The 10,884-nt window shown below is 34.4% G+C and overlaps 1 protein-coding gene across 2 annotated transcripts; it reads left to right on the top strand.

Annotated features, from left to right (window-relative positions):
* Nucleotides 1-539: 539 nt before the first annotated feature.
* On the top strand, nt 540-10,495 carry LOC108343505 (uncharacterized). Of its 2 annotated transcripts, none has more exons than XM_017581830.2 (8): nt 540-790; nt 1,059-1,541; nt 1,718-1,889; nt 6,880-7,183; nt 7,866-7,938; nt 9,575-9,665; nt 9,771-9,850; nt 9,987-10,495. In XM_017581830.2, the coding sequence occupies exons 1-8, from the start codon at nt 722-724 to the stop codon at nt 10,182-10,184; spliced, it is 1,470 nt and encodes a 489-aa protein (XP_017437319.1). In that variant the 5' UTR covers nt 540-721; the 3' UTR covers nt 10,185-10,495. The 2 variants fall into 2 exon arrangements, with proteins under 2 accessions (XP_017437319.1, XP_052735293.1); XM_052879333.1 differs by having other exon boundaries at nt 541-790; nt 1,105-1,541.
* Nucleotides 10,496-10,884: the final 389 nt, after the last annotated feature.

Below are 10,884 nucleotides of genomic sequence, written 5' to 3'. Positions count from 1 at the left end.
GGATAAAAAATTATGTGTAAATCAAAACCTATTACTCATGTTATCATTATAAACATGTTTCGATTCCCTTTAGCTGCGATGCAAAACTGATCAAATACAAAATCAATGTTAAATCAATAAAAAAAATAAACCGCGGCTTTAATCTCTTCATAAAATAAAATTCAGGCTAAACTACTAGATATTTAATTTTTTTATTTATTTTACATATAAACTTATTTTTATTAATGAATCTTAAATTAAATTATTATATTTTATTGAAGTTTTTATATGTACTTTTAATATTAAGAATTTATAAATTTATGTTTTAGAATTAAAATAGTTTTATTAATACTTCAAATGATTAAATTTGGAAGAAGTAGTTTAATCAGTTTAACAAGAGATTGGAGTCTGAAAAATTTGAGAGTGATGATAGAGATAGCGGAAGTGGAAGTGTTATAAAAGTGACAAATGACAAGTTGGCGGATGATAATAATGGCGTGCCAATTCTAAAATGCTAATTCTCAAAAAATCATAATTTCAATTATTTTAATATTCTCCAAACTTTAGTTAGCACATTGTTCATGCTACAACCCATCATTCCTTTCTCTTTCCTCTTCCTTCACTGCAAACACCATTATTCTATTTTGTTGCATCTGAGGGGTGATGGTATCACTGTTGATGACTTCAGTTTTGCCCCTTCTTCTCAGAACTACCATTTTCCTTTTCTCAGAATCTTTCTTTGATGGACAAGGCAGCTGCTGAACTTCAACGTGAGGCAGCAGATCCTTCTACTCTTCGTCACCATCATCAGGTGATTTTGCCAAACCCTCTTGTTGAAATCTTCAATGGTGAAAACTGAAACCCCTTTTTACTTGTGCCATGATTGCTCTTCACACCAAATGGGTTTCATTTGGTTTGAGCCACAAAGGGACCAAGATAATGCAAAGTTCATTTTTTTTACCATATGGGTGAAGGAGAATTTTGCCTTTTCTTTTCTCCTTCTTTGGAAAAAGGCAAGCTTTAACTTCATTATGTGTGTTAGTTTACAGTGAAATAGTTTTGATGCCCTATTTTTTTAGTGTTGTGCTGGAAATGGGATTGGTGACAGTACCTCCTTGATTCTAGAGTCCAGAAGACCACGTCTCTCCTCTCTGCAAATACCAGCAAGGTCAGTGGAAAATGCATTATCCTCTTTCACAAAGACAGATGGTCCTACATTGATATCAAGTCCAGGTTCCAGTAGAGGACTTCCCCCAAGGCCAAATTCAGCCAGAGTCAAGTCCACTATGAAAAGTTTGCTCTCTGAGAGGAGCTTTAGGGCTAAGAATGGTTCACAAGATAGTGAAAGGACAGTTCTCATTGTTCCTGATAACTTACCGTCAGATTGTCCTGTGGACAAGCCTTCAACATCTAAGCCTTCAACTTCAAGGTCTCTTTCTCTTAACAAGATTCTGTATGCTTCATCAACCAAAGCCACACATTCATTGCCAGTTACTCCAACTGCAAATTCAGGTGCAGAGATTGTACAAGGAAGACATCCAGGGTGTGATTCTGATTTAAGTGTATGATTCTTCTGTTCCCATTCTTGTTTCATGGCCTCAAAACAAATACTTTCACACCAATCTAAATAATGTGGGTGTTAACACATAGGCAAAGCTTTTCTACATTTTTTTTTCGTATAAATGGTATTTGATACTTCAGATATGGTGCTTCGATGATGAACTTTCATTCTGTACAGAAAATGGAAGTAAATCAGCACATTACTCGATCGGTTTCCGTTCCTGTTAATATCAAAGCCGCTAATTTAAGACGTACAGATTCTAGAAGGTTGGTTCGTGTAATTTCGGCAAGATCACTTCTAACAACTGGTGAAGGCATCTCAACTCAGAATGCTTCCGGTTCAGAGATTGGTAATCTTCATAATATATGGATTCTATCTTACATTTTTTCTGGGTATCTCAATTAGAATTTTCTTTTTTCTAAAGTAACACTTAAGTGTTTGGCAAGCAACATTTTCTCTATGAGACACTGAACCATAAAAGATTAGCAATGTGATCCATAGAGGAAGGAAAAAATAGGAGTAATAATTAGTTGAAAATAAGACTTATTTTATTATTCTCAAATCATAAAAAATACATTCTCATACCCTCTATTTGTAATAATCTAGTTCTCCTAAAAAGGGAAATAGGTAAACTAGAAAAACTAGGAAAAATAAAAGATTATGTATCTATTTCCTCTAATTAGGAAGATTCTAAAGATATTATCTCAAATTACAACACTCTCCCTCAAGTTGGTAAATGAATATCAATCATTCCCAACTTGCCTACAAGATCTTGAAATCTATCCGGAGGAAGCCCTTTTGTAAAAATATCTGCTATTTGAAGTTCTGTAGGAACATGAGTTGTAATCACAAAACCTCTGTCAAGATTATCATTGATGAAATGTCTGTCAATTTCAATGTGTTTGGTTCTGTCATGCTGTACTGGATTATGGGCTATGCTCATAGCAGACTTATTGTCACAGTATAGTTGCACCAGGTTCTCCACTTTGACTTTAAGATCATCCAAAATGATTCTCATCCAGAGTCTTTCACACATTCCTTGAGCAAGGGCTCGAAATTAAGCTTCTGCACTAGAACGAGATACTCTATCTTGCTTTTTGCTTCTCCATGTTACCAAACTATCTCCAAGAAATACATAATACCCAGAGTAGATTTTCTGTCAGTAATAGAACCTGCATAGTCAGCATCAGTATATATCTTCATAGTCAATGTGTCTTCTCTTTTGAATAATAGCCCCTTTCCTGGACTTGACTTCAAGCATTGGAGAATTTTGTCAACTGCTTGCATGTGTCTCTCTCTTGGATCATGCATAAATTGACTCACTACACTAACTGCATAAGCAATGTCTGGTCTTGTGTGTGATAGATAAATCAATTTTCCCACCAATCTCTGATATTGGGCCTTCTCTATAGGAGCACTTTCTTCACTTCCTATTCTGTGATTCTGTTCTATTGGAACTGTTGAGGTTCTACATCCCAACTTTCCTGTTTCTTTGAGGAGATCAAGTACATATTTCCTTTGGGAGATGAAAATTCCGTTCTTGGAGTAGGCAACCTCTATTCCAAGAAAATATTTGAGTTTTCCTAGGTCTTTCATTTCAAATAGAGCTGTCGATTTTTCTTTTAATGCCAATTTTTTTGTTTCATCATCTCCTGCAATAATCATATCATCCACATAGACAAGCAATAGAGTGAGTTTACCTGTAGAAGAGTGCTTTATGAATAGAGTATGATCTCCTTGGCTTTGTCTGTATCCCAAGGAAACCATTGCTTTTGTAAATCTTCCAAACCATGCTCTAGGGGATTGCTTAAGACCATACAATGCTGTCTTCAAGAGGCATACTTTGTTTCTTTCATTTTTCACTTCAAAACCGGGGGGAATCTCCATGTACACTTCCTCATCTAGATTTCCATGAAGAAAGGCATTCTTCACATCCAGCTGGTGTAAGTCCCAACCAAAATGGGCAGCCAAAGCGAGAATAACTTGAACTGTATTCATCTTTGCCACTGGGGCAAATGTCTCCTCATAATCAATCCCATATGTTTGGGTATATCCTTTTGCCACCAATCTAGCTTTATATCTTTCTATTGTACCATCTGTCTTATGTTGTTTCACTGTGAATATCCATCTACACCCTACTGCCTTCTTGTCTCTTGGCTTATCAACAATCTCCCAAGTTGAATTTCTTTCTAATGCATTTATCTCTTCTTTCATGGCTTGATTCCAATGTTCAAGTTTCATGGCCTCCTGGATTGAGTTAGGAATTTTTGTGGCAGCAATAAAACTTCTGTGTTTATCAGAGAGATTGTTAGTGCAAACATACTGAGAAATAGGATATTTAGCACATGATCTTCTTCCCTTTCTCAATGCAATGGGTAAATCCTCAGTAATACTTACGGGTAAATCCTCAGTAATACTTACGTTCTCCTCATTGATATCTTCAGGGATCCTCACCTCCGGAGTAGACAATTTTTCTTGCTCGAGAGTCGAAGTGGGTTATTCTCTTCTTTCATATTTTTTGCCAAAAAAATTGTCTTCTTCCTCTTCTTCCTCTTCTTCCTCACTGTGGACTATGGTAGCTTCATTGCTCTAGACTTGGACATCCTGCAAAGACAAACATGGTAATGACAAGAAAGAGAGTTCATCCACTTCAAGTGTTGTCTCCCCCTGAAGTGGTGGACTAACATAAAAGGATTGTGTTTCATGAAAGGTGACATCCATGGTGATAAAGACACGACGACTCTATGGATGATAACATTTGTACCTTTTTTATTAGAAGGATACCCAATAAAGACACATTTAAGAGCTCTGCGATCTAATTTACCACGATTAAGATGATGAGAGTGAAAAAACACAACACATCCAAAGACCCGACTAGGTAGACTCGTTAGTAGGGAACAAGAAGGAAGAAAAGACAATAGAGACTCTATAGGACTAATGTCATTTAAGATAGGAGTGGATAACCTGTTGATGAGATATGTGGCCGTTAACACAACTTCTCCCCAGTAATTTTTTGGAACAGACATTTGAAAAAGAAGAGCTCTAGTTGTTTCAAGAAGATGACGATTCTTTCTTTCTGCAACCCCATTTTCTTGAGGGGTGTTAACACAAGTTAGTTCCTGAACAATACCATTATGAAACAAAAAATTGAGAAATTCATGATTCACATATTCAGTACAATTATCAGACCTGATTCTTTTGATATTTTTTCCAAATTGATTTTGGACAAGATGGAAAAAATTAATAAAAGTTTGAAAAACTTCGGATTTATTTTTCATAAGATATGTCCACGTGACACGGGTACAATTGTCAATAAAGGTAACGAACCATTTGGCTCCGGAAATAGAATCTATGACATAGAGTGAATTAAATCAAATGGAGAAATACTCTTTTTGTGACTAATAGGATAAGATGCACGATGATGTTTTGACAATTGACAAATATCACATTTAAAAGACTCAACAGACTCTTTGGTAAACAAGTGAGGAAACAAGGACTTGATAAGACTAAATGAAGGATGCTCAAGCCTTTGATGATGTAACCAAATTTGAGATTTTTCCCACCTCTCAGATGTAGCTTGTTGACTCATGATTTTTGTATTGCTTTGGTCATTAAACACTAAAAAATACAACCCACTCTGCTCCTTAGCAGTTAAAATTGTCTTCCCCGTGGCAAGGTCCTGAAAAACACAATAAGTTGGAAAAAATGTTACTGAACAATTTAAATCCTTTGTGACTTTTTGCACAGAGATGAGACTATTAGCTAATTGAGGAACATGTAAAACATCCTTTAATACAATAGATGAGTCCAAAATTATATTCCCAGAGCCGCATATAGGTATACCCTGACCATTCGCAACTGTAATAAGTTGTTCTTTATTTCTTTTACCATATGAGTCGAAGGACACACTAAAAGGTGTCATATAATCAGTTGCACCTGAATCAAGGATCCAAATAACTTGTGACACATGATCAACAGAATTGAGACAAATCTTACCTTTTATGGACAGAGTACATGATCCAAAGGGCTTACTCATTGATTCATCCATTGCTTTCAAAGGAATAATTTTTACTTCAGACATCCCGTAGAACGCAACCAGGAGTCTCCAAGACGATGACGGCCTATGAGTCACACTGATAAAAAAAGGAGCAGAACTTAAAACTCGGATCTATTCAAATATAGGCCAAACGGGTTGTCACCAACCCTAAAAACAGACTCAAGAGGCTCCGGCGACTCTTCTGTGGCGGCGACGACGAGTGGGTCACACCGAGAAAAAAGAGCAAAACTTAAAACTCAGATCTACTCAAATAAAGCCAAAACGAGTCGTCACCGACCCTAGGAATAGACTCAGGGGGCTCCGATCTACTCAAATAATTGCCTGAAAGAATCAAAGCAGAAACAGTTGTTTGAAATCATGACATTCCCTGCAGTAGTAACTTGCCACCATTTTCAGGCTTTGTAGTGAATATCCCGTTTACATATCTTGAATTTATTTATTAGCTCTCCACTCTTTCTTGAAATTCATACCAGATCTGGCTTTCTATGTGGGTTAGGGTCTGCATTACCTAAGAAAAATGGAAGTATTTTATACATGTAACAGTCTTACAGATATTGGATTGGTATTTTAAATCATAAATGTGCCGTGTATTCTGTTTGCAAATAATCCACATTCATCTTATTCCATAATGAGAAATAGAATTGCCAAAGAATTTGTTGAAGGTTTTAATTTTGCTAAATGTAATGGTAGATGAAAGATAAGCAGTAAATAGTACTTTTGTTCACTGTTTATAATATAACCACATCATAATAAAAGTACAAAAGTTTCTTTATTCTAGAATACTCTATAATAACAACAGCAACGAAACCTAATTTTAGAATTCTCCTTTTTTGAAGCAAAGGTGTTTTAATGGTTTGTCGTAAAGTTTATTATGTTGTCACGATTAAACTTATTGAATAACTTTTATATTCTTTTTCTAACTCTTGTATGGGCGAAACTCGGCATATTTTTTATAATGAAATTTTCAGTAACTTTGTATTTATTTTTTCCATTTCCCTATTCTTTTACCTTGGCCTTGTGTTCTCTGCTTCTGTGGTCATGTGCCTCATTGTTCACATATTGCATACATGGATGTTGATTCCTCTTGTCCCCATTATGTTCTAACAAAAGATGGCATCAAACCATACTTTTATTTTTAGTTTTGATATCTTCAAAGATGCTGTATGAGCATTCCATAGAGGTGTTATTTCCTTGGATTATTTGAACATTGCTTATGCATGAAGGAGAATTGAAATTGTATACTATTTCCTAACCTAGTATTTTCTCACTGTTTCATTTCCAGTTGTTGAAGATACTTCTGAGGATATTCCAGAGGAAGATGCAGTTTGTAGGATTTGTTTGGTAGAGCTTGCAGAAGGAGGTAATACTCTTAGGATGGAATGCAGTTGTAAAGGTGAGCTTGCACTTGCTCACCAAGACTGTGCAGTAAAGTGGTTTAGTATCAAAGGAAACAAAACCTGTGATGTCTGCAAGCAAGAAGTCCTTAACCTCCCCGTAACACTGTTGAAAATTTCTAATCCTCAAACTGTTTCTCCACAGCCAATGAATGCACCACGATCCCAGCAGAGAGAGGTGACTTCTTATAGGTAAATTCAATTTCTTCAATGATACAGCAATTTTGTGTTCAATATCAAACCAACAAGTTAACATAGGAAAGATGAAAAATTATTGGACTCAATTGTTGGATCTTGTGATCTAGACATTAAATCTTCTAGGACAATAAGTTCCAACTACAGTTTTCATTATTTTAATTTTTATTTTGACACGAAGACCAGTTGTAGGGGTTTCTAGGTTTCATTAGCTGCAAGTTAACTTACATATTTAATCCTCGAAAAACTGTAGTTCATAATGAGAAGCTGCTCCAAACTATGGTGAAAATTCCAAGCTTCACCAAACAAGTTAGAAGACTAATCCATATGTAATGTGCTTATGGCCAGTGTAACAAACTCTTGAAGTCATGGGGAAAGCTAAATTGTATGTCTAAAGCAGACCATAATAGGATTGTATTATAAACTCTTAAGCATAACAATAGTAATGATCTCCTAATAGGTTTCAATGGATGCACTAGTTGTTTTTAAATAAGGGAAATGATTTAGACTATGGAGAAAGTCCCAAAACTCACCAACCAACCAAAAAGCTTACTTCGTATTTGGCTGCTGAGTTTTGTCATAAAATATGTGCAAGTTATATCTGAATTTGAACAATGTCAAGGAGTTAATTCGGTAGACTAGTTCCGACTTTCTATTCTAATCATAATGTACCGTGCAGGATATGGCAGGATTTATCAGTACTTATCTTGGTCAGCATGCTTGCATACTTTTGTTTTCTTGAGGAACTACTGGTATGGTACTGATCTTGGTGACATTGGCAAAAATTGTTGGATACTTTTTTGCTTGTATATAGCAAATGAAGCTAACTGAGTAGCCATGTACACTCTTTAATGTTATAAGATTTATTGTGAAAAAACGGAAGTCTCATTTTGACTAGAGATAATACCATAAGACAATCCTTACTTTACAAGTTTATTTTGTAGGATTGTATTAGGCCTAAATCACTTTGTAATTTGATATTAGAATGTATCGTAGATTCACTATAAAGGTCAGTCACCATGTTATACTCGTACCAAAACAGTAGTCCTGGACACATTGTCGGATGTATTGGGAAAACCTAAGTCCCACATTGTTTAAAGATAATACTAAAATATAGTATATAAATGGTTGTTACGCTCAATTGACAAGTTAGTTTTGTATAGTTGAGTAGGTCTATACAATTTTGTAAGAAGCTTAAAATTGAATAATCGATCCAGAAAGGATGAAGGAGAGAGTTTCAAGCTATTTTAGGGTAAAACTTTATGGCTCTCTGGCCTTTTCTCATTAATTATACAAAAATCAGATTCTATTTATCATCATTATATTGTGTCTAGTGTTATCCTATTTATCAAGTATTCATATTGTGTCTAGTGTTATCCTATTTATCAAGTATTCTTGTATCAATTTATTCTTATAAATAGAAGATTATGAGAGGGTTCAATATAGTCCTCAAGAATTATTTTAAAGTTTCAATCTCAAGTGTTATTTTATAAAAATTACTAACAGCTGGGCTAGATGGTCTGGTATAAGTCATGAACTTTTTGAAATACTCGGTGATAATCGTATAATGTATTATACGTGAGCAAATGATGTTACACATGTTCTAAAGACATGATAGATTCGTGAGATGGATCGAAAAAAGTAATTAAGCCTTTATGTAATTAGGGAAATTTTGTTCTCTAATTTGATTATAGGTAGATTGATTGTGATCCCTGAATTTATAGGGTATTAAGATGGAGAGGAATATTTATGTAATTAGGGAAATTTTGCTCGTATTTTGTTATAGGTAGATTGATTGTATTCCCTGAATTGATAGGGTGTTAAGATGGAGAGGAAACAAGTATTATCGATTGAGTGAGACGTATACATTGAAAGGTGAAGTAGTTCCCAGTTACTTAAGCCCTGTATAAAGATCAGTGAATTACCAGAGTGCTGAGCTGTAAACTAACGAAACCTTTCAGTTGCAACTGACTAAGAAAAGAGAACAGCAAGAGTAAAACTAACAAAAGAAAATACGTCTTAGGGAACTCAAGCATAATACTGGTAGGACGGATCACAAAGGATGGTACTATTTAGATACCATGTAAGAAATATGAGATTTTTAGTACAGTTAGATATTTTGTGCTGTAATGTATTACAATAAGATGTAATGTGGTGATTAAAGGGTTGACCTTTGTTTGTACTAACCAATTAAGGAAACAAATCATAAAATATTAGAAAAAAATGGAAAAACTAAGAAAATAAGGAAACAAAATGTAAAGCATTAGTTATTTCAATTATCTAAAGTATAATGCTCTATAGTCTTGCTCCATCTTCCCCTCTATTATCTTGTTTTCTCCAAACATGTTTTGTTGGATGGAAATATGACTCTATTTTTTATTGTACCAGGTTTCAGATATGGGCACTCATGCTCTTGCTATTTCATTGCCTTTCTCCTGTGTTTTGGGACTCCTTTCATCTATGATTGCTTCAACAATGGGTAAACTTGCTTCCTTTTATTTTCCTTACCATATCAAAGTTATTTTTGTTCTCATCATGTTCTGTTTCAACCATGGGTAAACTCTCTTGAATGTTTCGGTTGCAGTGAACGGTAGTTACATGTGGGCCTATGCTTGCTTCCAGTTTGCAATTGTCATCCTGTTTGCTCATGTGTTTTATACCATAGTAAGAGTATTTGGTTTCTGACCTATCTTAATGTTTCTGCACCTTATTGAAAAGTTTATCCAAGTAGGACTTGTGTCATTTTGGTGCAGGTAAGCAAAATTTAAAATATGTAACACCCTTCTTTTTACTTTTGTAGCTTAATGTTAATGCCATTCTCTCAGTTCTTCTCTCCTCATTCACTGGATTTGGGATTTCAATCAGCTTGAATACTCTGGTAACGGAATATGTTAGATGGAGAATGAGAAGATTGATTCAATCTTCTACGACACAGCAACTGCGTCGTGATCATGCACACCAACAACAAGAACATCAAAGATTGCATCCTCAACTGTAAAGGCCGCAGCATGAGCAGCACCAATGACAGTATCCTTTGAAAATGTGGAGATTTGTTTGCTTATAGTTTAGAAGCTATCAAGATTTGGCTTTTCCACTTTCGTGTGGAGCAAAATATATGAATGAATCTATCATGAGCAGAATATTTTATAAACTGCGAAGAATAGAACGTTTTTGTTTTGGGTATAACTTGAAAGGGTGGTGGGAGCTTTCTATGCTTACCATAGATGTTATGTTTTTTTATCATTACTTTCATGCTTCAAGATTTGTACGGAACTAATTTGAAGATATGGCTATTTCTTGGACGGGCAATATTTTCTCATGCCAATTGAAAGTGTAAATTGAAGTGCTCCTTAAATTATCACCATGCTTGCTCGAGAATGTAATATATTTATTATCCTTCTCCACCGACATAATTGTTTTATAATTACATAATTTTATAATCATAGGTTTATGGAATTTTAAAATTATAGAATTATAAAACCATAATGAAAAATTATAAATATATTAAATTATAAAATTATGAAACTATAAAACTACAAAATTATAAAACTAAAAATATATAAAATAAAAATATTATAAAATTTTATAATTTTATAATTTTACAATTTTATAATTTAATAATTATATAATTTTATAATTTTATAATTTTCTTGTAACATTCTATTTTAGTAATACAAAACCACTCAAATGAAAGCTAC

This window comes from Vigna angularis, chromosome 6, assembly GCF_016808095.1.
Source record: "Vigna angularis cultivar LongXiaoDou No.4 chromosome 6, ASM1680809v1, whole genome shotgun sequence".
Lineage (NCBI taxonomy): Eukaryota > Viridiplantae > Streptophyta > Magnoliopsida > Fabales > Fabaceae > Vigna > Vigna angularis.
Note: the sequence above shows the minus strand (reverse complement) of the source record. Positions and strands in the feature narration are given on the sequence as shown.